Source organism: Rattus rattus, chromosome 16, assembly GCF_011064425.1.
Source record: "Rattus rattus isolate New Zealand chromosome 16, Rrattus_CSIRO_v1, whole genome shotgun sequence".
NCBI classification, from domain to species: domain Eukaryota; kingdom Metazoa; phylum Chordata; class Mammalia; order Rodentia; family Muridae; genus Rattus; species Rattus rattus.
Genome location: NC_046169.1, coordinates 32918636 through 32934065, shown reverse-complemented (window position 1 = coordinate 32934065; position 15430 = coordinate 32918636). Strand labels below are relative to the sequence as shown.

Sequence of the window (15430 nt, the reverse complement as noted above, 5' to 3'; positions counted from 1 at the left end):
AGATCTTGCACTCAGGTGATTCCACATGAACCTGCTCCCCGCTTTAACAGGTCAAAGGCTAGAGCCTGTGATTGGGCAGTGGAAGGTAAAGTTGGGGCTGGAAGTTAGAGAGAGAGGGTGGGGGGAGAAAAGGTGGAGGGGAAGACAAGAGGGAGGGACTGAGAGAACAAATGGAGGAAGATGGAGCAAAACCACGAGACTAGTCCCAGAGCCTAGCTGGACCAAGCTTGGGGATTTTAAAATTACATGCAACATTAGTATCTTGTGCAGTGTGTGTTAACTTATACCTAAGGCAAAATGTCACCACCAGGGCTCAGACAGCTGAGATATCAAGTGCTATGTGCTTCTGTAAGTATACAGATAAAGACCCTTAAGAGGGTGAAACATTTGTTGCTTAGAAAATCAACACCGTGGGGTTGGAGAGTCAGTACGAAGAGCACTAGAGACACCGAGGTCCACTGACTGCAGGAAAATAGAATTACAGGCAATCTGTGACCCACAATGACTTTAAAACTTCGTTGTCTGTGTGAGGATGAGATCTGAAGCCCTGAATTTATTCACAATGCACTGACTCAAACTCAAACCTAATTTATTCTCTCTCCTTACTTTCTTAATTTCCTTTTTTACATATTTCATTTTTTCCTATTAACTGGATCTCATTATATGTCTAGCCATAATTCACAGAACTTCGAATATCTTGGGGGTCCCAACATCTGGAATTACACACACACACACACACACGCACACGCACAAGCACACGCACACACACACACTTACTTCACACAGAGACCTAATGGTTCTATAGGTCACCGTGGTGAACCAGCATCTTATGAATACACAAATATAAAAACCACAAAAGACCCACGTGTGCTCTCTCTCCTTGAACCATTGCTCACCAAAGAATGTAGGAAACTGCTTAGGGCCACCAGCTCCCAACCCCTGCTCCTGTCCCCACACCCTCCTCCTGTCCCCAGTGTTCACTCTCAGTCTCTGTGAAGGAGTTAGGAGTGAGTCTCCCTGGCCCCCTTTCTTCAGTTCTCACTCTGCATCCCTGAGGACCAGGAGTCCAAACGCCCACAGGAGTGAGAGGATTCATATCCCATGGACCACAGAGCCCTTCACACTCGTCTGCCTGGTGCTTTATCCGAGCCTTCGGTGCACATGGCAATGCTGGTCTATGATTCCTGTCTTGCCTCTTCTGAAACACTGCCAGATCCACAGAGAGGGCTTTAGTAAACCATAGCCATGGGTCTCCTGCCAAGCTGGGGACCCATCATGTCCACACTAGACCCCTGCCCTCTTCTCCAGCCCCTTCTGCGCTCAGCACTGGACACTGGCTTCCAATCGGACCAATCCCTGCTTATCTTGGGCCTGGTTCTCCCCTTCAGGTCTGCCATGCAGTGGCTCCCTCATGCCCAAAAGGAAGATGCAGTCAACAGCGCCCCATCCCCCCAGTTCCTGACTTCCTCTCCAAGCAGGACACTGGTCACACCCGGGTACCTCCAGAGGAGCCGTGGAACCACAGCAATTGTCCCAGACCCTGCCCTCCCCTTCTGATCTTGCTTATACTGGTCCTAAGGAAGGTCCTATCCTGAGGCATTTGACATCCTCTCATGATGGGCTCAACGCACAGAGTGTGGTGGGAGGTAGAGGCCGAGACTGGACAGCTCGAGCCAGCAGAAGGCACAGGTGGAGGCAGAGTCTTGATTGTAACACTGGAAAGGACCCACCTACTGATGTCTGCACTTTGGGTTTCTGACCCAGAGCCTCTCAGCTCTTTGAACACTGTTGTCACTTTGCCACGGGCAAAACCACACAGTTTGTCCCTGCAGCCTTACGGGGTGGAGCAGCCCCCTTGCCTACTCAGTGACTCTGCGTCTGTCTCTCACACACAGTCTGCGCCTTCGTTTCTGTTTCTTCTGGTTTTTATTCCCACCTCTGGGTCTTTGCAGAGTCTGTCCCCAGCACCCTGCATGCTGTTCCACGTCTGCAATTGCCTGGAGGTCCTGTGTTTTTCTATCCTTGGCTAAGAGGTCCCTGCCTCAGGCAGCAACTCAGGAGCCCTTTCCAGGGTCCCAGGTGGAGTCGGCAGCCCTCCCTGCCTCCCATAGAGTCTTAAACATTGAACTTCCTGAGAATGGGGGGAGGAAGAAGAAGAAGGAAACCACGGGGGTGTTAAAGACTCTACAAGGCTGAAACTAATTAGAACTCAGGGATGGAGAGTCGGAATGTTGCAGAACAAGAGCCCAATTATCATGGGCTTCTCTTCAGCACCTTTAACAGGCACTCAGTGCCCACCATTGGGTCTTACCCAGCAGGGAACCCTGCCAATAAGGACTGGCCTGGCACGATCTGCCCATGGGTGCACTGGTGGCAGGGATCTTATAGGGAACAACTGGACACTTTCTCAATGGATTTGAGGAGGACTCCACAGGAGGCCTCTCCAGCCTGGTACTGCACATCTGGTGGGGAGCCCACAGCTAGGCTGTCACAGGCCCCAGAGAGGAGCCTACCACAGCTCTTTTGATAAGCAGACAGAACGTCAGGCTGCACCTTATGTCTTTATATCCGATATTATGTAGGCATCTCTCATCCAAAGTTCCTGCTTCTCACATGACTAGCTTGACTCGAGCTGGCGTTAAACCCAGCCAGGACAGAGTCAGTTTTTCTTAGGGCTGCGGTCCCTGGCAGGTTGCTCAGATCCCAGTAGTTCGTCCTCACACCTGTGTGACTATGAGACGCACTGACTGGATCCAGTGTTTCATTCATTAAAAGAGTCACCGGAGCGTTACATGGGAGGAATGGGGAGGGTGAATGTGATCATAATACATTGAATGTATATTAAGATAATTTCAAAGAATATTTTACAAAATATCTAGGAGGATACTTAATTCCACTCTATTTTGCCTTTCAAGAGGCACAAACCACTTCACCAGAGCTGGTCAGGTCCTTCCAGGTGACTTAAAAGGATATCATGTCTCCAGCAGCAGATGGACAAGTGGCCAAGAGGGCAAATCAGGGTCTTAAAAACACCTTGTGACCCGGACACACCCTGTCTCAGTCAGACTTGACAAGGGTTGGCTTCATTGGGATGAATGAACCTTGTTAAGATGCACGGGAGAACACGGAAGGGTTATAGATCAGCTGAGCACAGTGACACACTATAATGCCAGCAACGAGGGGCTGAGGCAGGAGGATCGCTGTAAGAAGACTGACAGACAGTATATAACAGAGATCCAGCCTCATAAACAAAACCAAAAAGGGTCACTGAGATAGCTCAGAAGGCACAGGTGTTTGTCACCAAGCCTGATGGCCTGAGTTTGGTCCCCAGCAGAACCTTGTTGGAAGGTGAGACAGCTGACGCCTACAGGCTGTCCTCTGACTTCACATGCTCACGCACATGAAATAAATGGCATAGAATAATTAAAATAAAATTAGCTTTGTCCTTGCCCAGATCTGCTCAGGACCCTCAGCTGGCCTCTTGTCCTCCCATCCTGCACTTGTGGGAGGGGCCTCCAGTATCCCAGGTCCCTCAGGCAAGGTCAGGATCCACCAAGGATCCTCTGCTATCAACCAGGCCATGAAGACTAGTGTTGGCTAAAGGCCAGCCCCTGACCTGAATGATGAGGCCATGGCTTGTGCTTCTTCAAAAGAAATCCCTTAAAGCCACCTAACCACGGGAGAGCCTATGCGATAATAATTTCCTCAGTCTTCTGTTCCTTGTGTCTGCAGCAATTGCAACAGAAATTTAGGTGTGTGGGTGCAGTGCATGTGTGTGTGCGCATGTATACATATGTGTGTGGAAGAGCCTTGTTATTCCTGTTCAATGAAACAGAGCCTCATTACATAGCCCAGGCTGGCCTCGAACTCTGTACCGTCTGCATTCACCTCCCAGGGCTTGGGATCACAGGTGTGGACCATCCTGCCATGATGAATATTCACTCCTGCTGGGCAGAGAGAGGTTGGCATGGAGACAGGCTCCCCCTCATGAGGGTGTGTCCTGGGCACAAGTCAATACTCTATGCTACTGAAGTGGAGAGTGACAATTGATGACCCAGGTGACTACAGCTGGGGACAGAGGCACACCCTGTCACCTCAGCACTTGGAAGGACAATGGGCAGATCCCAAGTTCACATCCATCCTGGGCAAAGGGTGAGATCCCATCTGAAAGAAAGAGGTGAAACCTTTGTCCTTTATCGAGGACAGATGGAGGTGGGGGTAGAGGGCAGAGAGACTGTCTCTGGTGGTGGCTTGGATGATGATCACATCATGGGTGTGCATCTGAGAACCCACAGAACTGTGAGACCCCAAGTCTGACCTTCAAGCTAGCTGTGACCCTGCAGACAGCTCATTACAATATCCAGTATGGACCAGTCCCCTGTGACAAACCCACCACAGCTGTGCTGGAACTGCCGCCTGCATTCTTCTGGCTTTCTCTCACTGGCTCTCCATGTTTTAGTGAGGGGTGTGTGTGTGTGGGTGTGTGTGTGTGTGTGTGTGTGTGTGTGTGTGTGTATCAAAGGATTTTTCTTTAGTAACAATTCAAGATCAAGAAGGAAGAACAACAGAAACTATCTTTTTGATGCTTCTTGCCTCCTGGTCCACAGCCAACTATGAGGAGGGTTTGACAATCCAAAGAAATGCCAGCAGGTAATCAAATGCCAGAGTGTCAGGGAGCCCAGGAGCCAGGGGAGGCAGGTGTAGAGTCTGATTTGCATAGCCCCGCCCTTCCTGGGAAAGAGGCACCAGCTATGGATATAAGGGGCAGCTGACTCCTGAGGCAAGGCTGCAGTCAGCACACATTCCTGGCCTCAGGATGCCGTGGAAACTTGCCAATACCCCCATCTGGAGGCTGGACAGGTTCATACAGGATCATCTCCTTCCTGACACCACCTTCCTTACTGTGGTCAGAGCAGAAATTGACTTTATATGTGCTTTCCTGACTGAGAGATGCTTCCAAGGTGCCACCCACCCTGTGAGGGTCTCTAGGATTGTGAAGGTGAGTCTCATTATCCTGAGCTTACCAGGATGGGGTGGGAGAGGACTCTGAGAAGCCAGACTGCAGTCCTTAGTGGGGAGCAAGTGCCACCTACCTACTCTGTGCCCAGTGTCCTCATGTACACCCCAGCTATGGCACAGGGCAGAGAACAGAGCAGAGATCCCACCTGCTGGCTGACTGGACTGAGAGAAGGAAGCTCATTGCCCACGTTTCCATCTGTCAAATGGGACTTTAGGACAGCAGCCCCTACTTCAGTCACTGTGAAGGCTGCAGAAATGTCATTCTGTAATGTCCACTCATCTATGTCAGGGGTGCAAGTATGTTAGTGATCTTGCGCAGCTTTTTATTTAGGGAGGACCTCTGCATATCACTTGTTAATTATTTTCTCAAAATTTTTCTTTTTGTGAATTCAGTTTTCTTAATTTTAACATTTTTCCCTGTGAGCTTTATCATTGTTACAGACATGGTCTATGCCTTTTAATACTCTGCTAACAAAGAGGATTATGACAACAGTTTAGTATGTCTGTGGTATTTACTCAGTCTTCTCTGTTGATTACAGCCCAGGCCTTTGTACTTGAACCTGACCTCCCCAGAAAGTCCTCTTCCATCACTACCACATAGACACAAAAATTTAAATCTGGATAGAAATAGAGAAAACAAGGATGTTCATCATACTGTGTCTGCCTTATCTCTACCATAAGGAGATCAGGACTGTCTATTCTCCTCCAGAGATCCGAATTTCACTCTTCAGGGCTGAATAGAATTCCACTACACATGGGTCAGCTTTCTCAGCCCAAGGGTCACTCTCAGGGATGGACTCCTACTCTGTTCAGCATCTGGACTGCCCAGCATGGCTGTCCCTGTCCCTTGTCACTCTCATCCTTGTCTTTTAGAGCGGCTGCTATGATGAATACTCCATGCTCAAGGGAAGGTCAGAGGCCACCCTGGTGGTGTTCTTTAACAATCTCACCAGATTTGAGGATCAGTTAAAGCGACGGGAAGAGTTCATTGAGGAAATATGGAAACACCTGTGCCAGTTGCAGCACGAGAAACAGTTTACACTGAATTTTGAGTTCCAGACCTCAGAGCAGGCCAACTCCAGGTCTCTGAGCATCAAGCTGAGCTCGCCCCAGCTCCAGCAGGAGGTGGAGTTTGATGTGCAGCCAGCCTATGATGTCCTGTGTAAGTCAGCCAGCAGCAGAGCCTCAGCCTGCCCTTCCTCACCCCTGAATCCTCCCCTCTCTGTCTCAGTCTCTCTCTCTCTCTCTCTCTCTCTCTCTCTCTCTCTCTCTCTCTCTCTCTCTCTCTGTGTGTGTGTGTGTGTGTGTGTGTGTGTGTGTGTGTGTGTGTGTGTGTGTGTTGGAGGAGCATGATATAAGTGCACATGTTTGCACCAGTGTGTAATGACCAGAGGTCAGCCCTGCATGCTGGTTACTAAGGAAGATAATTTGGTTGAGAGGTTGACCTGGAGTTTGCTGCCCCACCTCATGGCTCTTGCAGTAGGGAGCTGGGATCAGGTGGGGTGTGTGCTCTGAGGGAGCTGAACCCAGAGTCTCTGGCACCTGGAGGCTCAGCATGTCTATTAGGGACAGCACAGAGCTGGGGGAGGGGTTGCCTAGTCTCCTAGAAGTGTCTGTAGGCTATGAGTCCCCAGCTGTAAACAATTATACTCAGACAAATTCAGGACACACTTGGGCTTCCTCCACCCACTATGGGACAGGCAAGTGTGATGGCTGGTTTGTTTTCAGATAGGTGGATGGGCCAGCTTCATGACCACCTATCAGACAGTGAGCCTGAGGAATTCTCCTGTCTCTACCTCCCCAACACTGAGACTTCGGTGCGGACCCTAATGTTCCTAAGCCACAGCTTTTAACGGGGTCGCTCAGAATCTGATTTTGGGTCCTTGTCCTTCTCTAAGAAGCATTTTACTCACAGAGCCATCTGCCAGGCCCTTGGGATATCCTACAGAACACGTGCATGGTGAACAGCCCTCTACATGGCTGAGATTGGGAACTGTGGGTCTCTGAAAGTGGGACAAGAGATAGAGCGAAAAATAAACACTTGTAGCATCTTCTGTCAAAGAATGAGAAACCTCAGGCCTGTGCAGAGGCCTGGGTGTGTCTGTAGGTTTGGAGGGAGTGGATGTAGTATGCAGAAATTCCCAGAGGAGCTCTGTCCCCCTCTGGAAAACCGGAAACCCAGCACTCACAATTCCCACATGTACACACATGTGATTTAATTGACATTAATGATCCTGTAAACTAGTATCTCTCACCCTGTCCCATAGTATCTTTGTGTTGTCACACAAAGTGTGTCCCTAAAGCTACAAATTGCCAAACTCTACCCAAGTACAACCAGGAGCACCCATGAAAGACCAGGTTGGGCTTGGGGAGCTTTTAGAATACTTCAGGTTTTATATTTGGGGGACACAGCATCCCCTCTTGGCCACTGTGTGAACTGCTGCTATTTACTTTGAGACAAGGCCCTTGGCTTAGGAAAGCCCTGGAAACAGTGCAGTCTCAGGGAGCAGGGACTGAGAGGGCCAGCCTGGGAGAAGGACCAGGACAGCATGCTGGGGGAAGCTAAAAGAGGCTTAGAACCCCGTTCAGTGGAGGGGGCTCAGAGAGTGACCCAGAAAGGAGCTGGGAGAGGGCTACCCCAGAAGCCTGTCTTGCTCGTGGACTTGCCCAGCCTATGGCAGCTTTCCAGTGGGATGGGAACTCTATCACAGAAGGACTGTCTTGGGAATGCTCATGAGGATGACAGTCAAGAGGATCCCAGTCACAGCCCTAACCCGGGTGACATAGCAAATGAGACCTACTGTGTGCTGTGTCCTGAAATAGTAATTAAGATCTTGAGCACTTCTTGGGACACTGAGGGACTGGACTTGTCCGAAGCTCCATCAGTGAGTGATTTGGGTCTGTGCCAGCATCAAAGCCTGATGGTATAGCCTGCTATAACCAGGCCACACACCTGCAGACACCCAAGGCACAGCCTTCAACCTCCTAGACTATTAACATGCACACACACCAACACATAGACACACACACACACACACACACACACACACATACAATTCCATAGCCTGATGCACTGCAAAACATGACACACACACCCACCACCAAGATCACCGAATCCTGAAGCTCTCAGTACCTGGACCATCAAACCCCATGGCATTAAGTTAGGCATTACAGAGATTCATGCCCGGCTGACACACAGTGCCTAGGGAGACAGCTAGTGGATAAGGGCGATTGCTGCACAAGCATGAGGACCCAAGTTCAAATTCCCCACACCCACCTAATCTTAGGAAATTCCACACATTAACTTATCCCCTGGTGCTATGGGAACAGAGACAGGAGAATCTCTGTGGCCTGATGGATGCCATCCAAGCAACACGATTACAGAGAGACCCTGCTGTAAAGGGAGGGGGTGATAAATTATAAATGAAGACACCCCATCTCCTCTTTGTGGACTCTGAATATGTGCGTTTCCCGCATCCCTGCACACACAATCCACCCTCGGTCTGAAAAGACTAAGCACAAGATCTGGTGTACAAATGCAGTGCAGAGCTCCATGCTACACCAGAACATGGTTGGCCATCATCAGATGACCATGTCACGCTCTGTGAGTGACCACAATGTGCTGTCTCCTCCCACCCCTGTCTCCAGGCCTGTGAGTAAGGCAACCTACCAAGAGCAGGTGGTGGCACAGACACTCCAGGACCAGTTCATGTATGGAGTCCAGAGGCATGGTGGGGGATCGTGTCTATATGGGGAGTGATGTTTGCTGTGGTCCAATGCTGCATTGTTCACTGAAGCCCATAGAGAGTGATTGTGACCCTAGAAGTACAGAAGACTCTTAGATCAGGGTTGAGTCTTAACATGAATGAAACTTCTTTATAGTTGCTTGGAGATACAACAAGTACCTTGATCCCAGAATCTACAACAATATCTACGCCAGCCTCATCCGTGAGAGCACCAACCTGGATAAGGAGGGCGAGTTCTCCATCTGCTTCACAGAGCTCCAACAACACTTCCTGAAGCATCCTGGACATAAGATGTGGAATCTCATCCGTCTGGTCAAGTACTGGTATCAACTGGTAAGGCATGTAGTTCAGACACTGTGGACCCGATGTGTAGAGAGTGGGATTCAGGACAGATATGAGGTCTATTTTAGCTTGCTGTCTCTTGACAATGATAGCTTTATCACATGACCAAGAGGACCTTGGGGAGGGAAGGTCTGACATGAATACACATCCCAGTCACAGCCCATCATTGAGGGAAGTCAGGACAGTAAGTGAAGCAGAGACCATGGAGGAACTCTGCTCACTGCCTTGATCTCCGTGGCTCAGTCAGAATGCTCTATTACACAGAGCACACGCTCAGGCATGGCACCAACCACATCCATCACTGGTCATGAACTGGTAGTCCGCACAGACTACCCTGAACCAGACCGATTGAGGGATTGTCTCAATTAAGGCTGCCTCCTACCCAGTGAACCCTACCTTATGTCTAGTTGGCAAAGCTCACTTTCACAAATAACCCACTTTCAAATTGATGCTCAAACACATCAATTGAACCTTTCCTTTTCTGACTTTTTACTCAGATGTCATGTCAACATCATGCAATTAAAAAAGCAATCTAGGTTTAAAAAGACAAAGCTTAAGGGAATAACATTTGAAATGTAAATAAAAAATATCCAGTAAAAGAAAAAAATACAAAAATACATTTTTTTAAAATTTTAACATGTAACAAGACTAGTATTCTTGAGGGAGGTCTCATGAAATTTAACAACACTAGTTAATAAAGTCTTTCTTACCCCAAGAGGGAAGAACCAGGTCCCTGTCACAATTGTAAGAAAAAGCTCCATATCTGATATCTGGGACTCACAGTTCACTGAGCTTCTCAGGCTCCGGCATCCACAGCTCACACAGTAGGTCACAGCTCACACAGTGGGTCACAGCTCACACAGCGGGTCTCAGCTCACACAGTAGGTCTCAGCTCACACAGTGGGTCTCAGGCTCAGGCCAGCTCTGCTCTCATATTGCGCTGTTCCTGACAGTCGTCTCCTGCTCAGGGCAAGTCCAGTGTCTCTGGGTCTCCACTGCCATTGAGGCTGCACTTTCACCAATGGCTCCTCCTGGCCTCTCTCAGTGCCAGGGCTCAGCTGCTCCCCATGACGGCTCCAGACCTGCAGGTTTCATGGGACTTGGAGCCAGGCAGAGCCCTCTGCAGTTCCAGGTGTGGCTGACACCTTCAGATGCAGTCTTGGGACCCCCCCCCGCACAAAGGCTTTTGTTTGCTGACCATGAGGAAACTCTTCCTAGAAGCCTTGGCCCCATCCTGCTGTTTCTAAGCTATTTGAGCTGATCCTCTGCCCCAGCTGATGAGAAACCACTGATTCTTAATCCAAACACAGCACACAGACAGCCCAGATGGGGTCTTTGCTTTTCTCTGAGACTTCACACTCCAGCCTCTGCCCGCTGCCTGCCTCTCAGCCCTCCTGTCTTCCATGTTCCCACAAACGGCCCCTTAGGCTCTCAGCTCTCCACAGCTTTTCTACCCATAGTTCCAAGGTCCTTCCTCAATCCTCCCAAAGAACAACATGGCGGGTCAGTCACAGCAGCAGCGCCCCCTCCCTAGGACCAGTTTCTGTCCTAGTCTGTGCTCACTGCTGTGGTAAAGATGATGCTGGAAGGTAAACTGGGGAGGAAAGGGATTGTCTGGCTTGCATTCCTGCACCATACCCCATCACTGAGGGAAGCAGAGGCAGGAACTGAAGCACAGGCAGGCCATGGAGGAGCACTGCTAGCTGCCTGATGCCCTTGGGAATCAGTCTGTGCTTTAAAAACACCTCAGGGCCACCTGTCCAGGACAGACAGTGCCCACAATTTGCTGGGCCCTCCCACACTGATCAAGAAAAGGCCCCACAAGCTTCAGTCCAGGGCAGGCTGATGGAGGCATTTTCTCAGTTGTGGGTCATCTTCTCCAGATGGGACTCTCTGTGTCAGGTTCACAAAGAGAAATAAAAATGGCACAAAGTGGGAAAATAAAAAATGAAGGAGGAAAAGTGGTTAGAAGCAGAACAGAGGGGTTCAGAGATACCAGGGTTTGGGGGAACAGCAGGCGACAGTGCTGCTGTAGGAGGGGGAGGGGATGGGGATGGATGGCTTTCCGTGCTTGTTCTAAGTGATTTCTTCTAGTCCACTTTCTAATCTGCTAACTCTCTCTTCAGCCGTGTCTAATCCAGTGTATTATGGCTGCTGATTCATTTGAGTCTCTGCATACCTGCTTTGTTCTTCAGTGAACCCTTCATGTCACTTTCTAAGCTTTCTATTTCCCCGTCCTTTCCAGATATTATCTCATTCTGTGCGTGGCTTCTCAATATTTTTCTGGACTACCTTTTTCAATGTATGTGTGGTGTTTGTGTATATACCTGTTTGTGGGAGCGCACTGTATTTGTGTGTGCTTGTGTGTGCATAAGTGTGAGGAGTGTGAGGGTTGGTCCTCGGTCACTCCATACCTTATATAATCAGTCAGTGTCTCATACGTGACACACTGTGTGCTGGATCAGCAGTTCTGGACAGTCCTGCCGCCCCTGGAAACTCCATCTCCAGCCCTTTAAGCTAGGATTATGAGTCAGCTTCATCAAGAGCCTCCCACTCATGTAGATGCTGGGCATCTGAGTTCTAGTTCTCACCCGTGCATGGGGAGGGAGGCACTTGACCCCTGAGCCATCTCCCTATCCCCTTCCCAGTTACTTCAGAGACCATGAGAAAACTTCCAGAGAGAGCACTCCTTATGTCCCGCCCCCACCCTCACTCCTAGCTGTCACTCATGGTGTTGATTCCTCCTGTGCCTGCTAGTGAATGCTGTCTTTGTGGAGCACACAGGGTCCATCTCAACCACTCAGCTCTTGGCTATAGCACAGGAGGGGCCACAGTCTGAATGTAAATGACTGGGCGAGGCTGTGTGACAATAAACCTGTAAGGACACCATCAGGTGGCAGCTGAATTGAGCCTGAGAGAAGTAGCCCCCACACAACAGCTGAGAGCCCCATTTTTCTCTTTGTTTTTCTCTTCTCAGTGTAAGGAGAAGCTGGGGGATTTGCTGCCCCCACAGTATGCCCTGGAGCTGCTCACGGTCCATGCCTGGGAACTGGGGATTGAAAACACCTGTGAGCTATACATAGCTCGGGGCTTCCGAAGTGTCTTGGAACTGATCATCAAATATCGGTGTCTCCTAATCTTCTGGACATTGTGTTATGACTTTAATCACAATGAGGTCTCTGAGTACCTGAACAAACAACTCCAAAAAGACAGGTAGCTTGTCCCCACATGGCTCTGATCCCCATGGGTGTCAGGCAGCAATGCTGTGAGAAGGGAGAGGTGGGAGTCTCTGTGTCCGTGCAGCATCTCCTGCCCTGGGCGCTGTCACCTGATTGACACCCAATCAGAGTGAGGTACTAGTGACCTGGAATGCAGGGAGGGTGGCTATGTTGCCTGTGATAAGGGACAAAGTCTTTGACATTGTCCAGTCCCAGACAGCAATGTAAAGAGAGTACATTGGGTGGAAACAGAGATTATCCAACAGTAACCGTGTCATAAGGGCTGTCAGGCACCAAAGACCTGCAGGGGACCAATTACCTGTAAATAGTAGAGTACTATGTCACCCTAGGCAGTGACGTGTCTTGATCCCATGTTCTGTTCAGTTTTCCCATGAGACTTGCTGGACCAACTCTCCCCATCTCACAGATCAGAGGACCTGAGGGACCTGCCCCAGCACACACAGCTACTAACGGGTAGAGGATTCGAACCCAAGCCTTTCAGGTCATGCCCAAGGATCCCTCTAGTCTTGCTGTATTCTGTGGGGCAGGGACAAAGGACAAACTTGGATAGGGTTGCTCTACGAGGCTCCCCTGACCCTGTCAAGTGGCACCTGAGGCACTGACCAGATGCTCAATTCCCTCCCTGAATGCTGTTCTGCAGGCCTGTGATCCTGGACCCTGCTGACCCAACAAGGAACGTGGCTGGTTCAAACCTCCAGGCCTGGCACCTGCTGGCAGAAGAGGCTGGGGCCTGGGTGCAGTCGTCTTTCTTTAGGAACAGTGATAGGTCCTTTGTTCACGGCTGGAAAGTGCCGGTGAGACCCTTGTCCCCTTGTACACAGCTCCGGTCACTCCATCTGTTCAGAGAATATTCTCCCTGAGACATGGTCTTTATCTTAAGGTCACCACATTCCTGTGGAGGAAGCTACTTGCCTTCTTGTACAGCCATTTTGGAGCTGTTAAAGGGATATTATGGGCTGACAAGATGGCTCAGTGGGTAAAGGCACTACTGCCAGCACTGAAGACCTAGATTTGATCCCTAGAAACCATATGGTAGGAGAAACAGATATCTCCCAAGATGACCTCTGACCTTAATCTCTGTGCTGTTACACATGTGGGTATACACACATGTGTACAGGTGCACCCAGACAAACAAGATACGTAGGCTCTGAGAGCTGAAGCCGCTGGCTCAGGGACACTCATCTCGTGATTGGCTGGGCTAGAATCCTGTGGACTCTGACGCCACTGTCAGGTCCACGAAGTATTTTGTCTTTCCTGTCTCATTTCATGTGGCCAGACTCAGGGCTGTCCCACAACCACGGCCACACAGAGGCACCTACACTTGGACCTTTCCCCTCCTGGGGCAGGGTCTGCCTGATGCTAGGGACCTGGTGATGTCACTTGTGACCTCAGGGTGGGGATGAACATGGGTGCAGTGATGTGGGAAAGAAACCTCAGAAGGTCAGGGAGGAAGTGTGAGGGGACACGGAGGGAGGCAGCTGTGGGGACAGTGGCCTGCAGGGCTGTCCTGCAGCAGAGAGGTGGCAGGGCCACGTCTCCCATTTGGCAGATCTATTAATGTAGTGCCTGCCTGCGGGGCCATGTGTACACTCAATGGGTATAGTCCTAAGGGTGTCCTGATGGCTGTCTTTCCAACCTCCATGTGTGCTGGCCCCCTTTCTGAGGAGCTCCAGGTGTACGGTCATGGCACCCCCCCTCAGGTCATGGCACCCCCCTCAGAGCTGGTTTAACCCCCCCTCCTGGAAGCAGTGCAGACTCCTAACATGATTGTGTTTTTCACTGTAGCCAGAGAAACAAATATGTGTCATCCTGTGAGCCCAGCAGGACCTGCCCAAGAGGCTTTGGAGTCAGGGCCATGTGCTCTTCTGCTGCAAGACCTTGCCCTGGAGAGGTCCGGATGGTGCACCAGGCTCCAGTGAGGGGCATCCAACCTGTGATCAGACTCCAGGCTTCTGATCCCGTCCTGCCCAGGGACAGCCTTCCTCACAGCCTGCTTCACCCGCCTTATCCCCCACAGTGTTCTCTGGGAGTCGGACTCTGAAGGAAAGGGACAAACTTAACCTTGACTTCCACCTTTTCACCTATTGTGAAGCACGGTCCAACAATGTCTGATTATCTATGCTAAACCACAGCAAGCCATTGCGGGGGAGTGTGCACTCTGAGGGATGGGGTCTTAGAAGTACGTGTATGACTTTTCATGCTCTACTAGAAACATTGAGTACTTGTTGCAAGCTCCACATGTGTTCAGTTTCTGGGCAACCAGCGATAGACCGTGCAGAACCAAACTTCTACGGCGTCTGATGTTAGGTGGCTTGGGATCCTTCCAGATCTCTCATACGTGAAACTCAGACACGAATGCTTGGCTCCTTCTGTCCATGCTCCCATGACAAGATTCTAGACCTCCCGCCTCGCACACAGAAACTGTCTGCCAGCATCAGATGTGGAGTCCTGGAAATCTGGCCAGTGTGCACTGAGGTGTGCACTGCTTTTACAGCAGGCAGGCTAGGGTTCACGGCAGTGCGGAAATATAAAATTGCGAGAAATCTCTGACCACTGATGACTTGAAGCACGGACTTTAATCATGACGCACTGACTTAAACCAACGTGAATTTATCCTCCCTCCGTTCCATTCTCTTCTGGCTGGCTTGCTTCCTTTCACTTCCGACTGGTTCTAACGTCCCCACCTTAGCCTAACATTCACAGAATTCCGTCTGCCTCATGCTCCTAAGTTCTCGAGTAGCAGACATACCGCCCTTCATGCGGAGACTTAACGCGTCCCATAGTTCATTGTGGAGAACAAGCTCTTTGTAAATAACATAAACACACAAATACATTAGCCACAAAAGACCCACTTGTGCTGTCTGCACTTGAGCCCCTGCTAACCAAGAATGCAGAGAATTGGTGAGGGCTCCCAGCTTCCAACCCCTGCTCATGTTCCAGAACATTAAACCTGTCCCTGTTGTCCACTGTCAGTCTTTGACAGGGGAAGGGGATGGGGTGGATTTCCCTGTCCCCCATTCATTCAGTTCTCCCTCTAGCAGCCCTGAGGACCAGGAGCCCCAGTGTCTTCGGGAGAGGATGCCT

The 15430-nt window shown here is 50.2% G+C and overlaps 1 protein-coding gene across 1 annotated transcript; it reads left to right on the top strand.

The window, feature by feature from the left end:
- The first annotated feature begins 4811 nt into the window (after positions 1-4811).
- On the top strand, positions 4812-14580 carry LOC116885291 (inactive 2'-5' oligoadenylate synthetase 1C-like). The gene is made up of 6 exons (XM_032886540.1): positions 4812-4999; positions 5893-6181; positions 8902-9098; positions 12085-12320; positions 12987-13140; positions 14132-14580. The coding sequence occupies exons 1-6, from the start codon at positions 4817-4819 to the stop codon at positions 14159-14161; spliced, it is 1089 nt and encodes a 362-aa protein (XP_032742431.1). The 5' UTR covers positions 4812-4816; the 3' UTR covers positions 14162-14580.
- Positions 14581-15430: the final 850 nt, after the last annotated feature.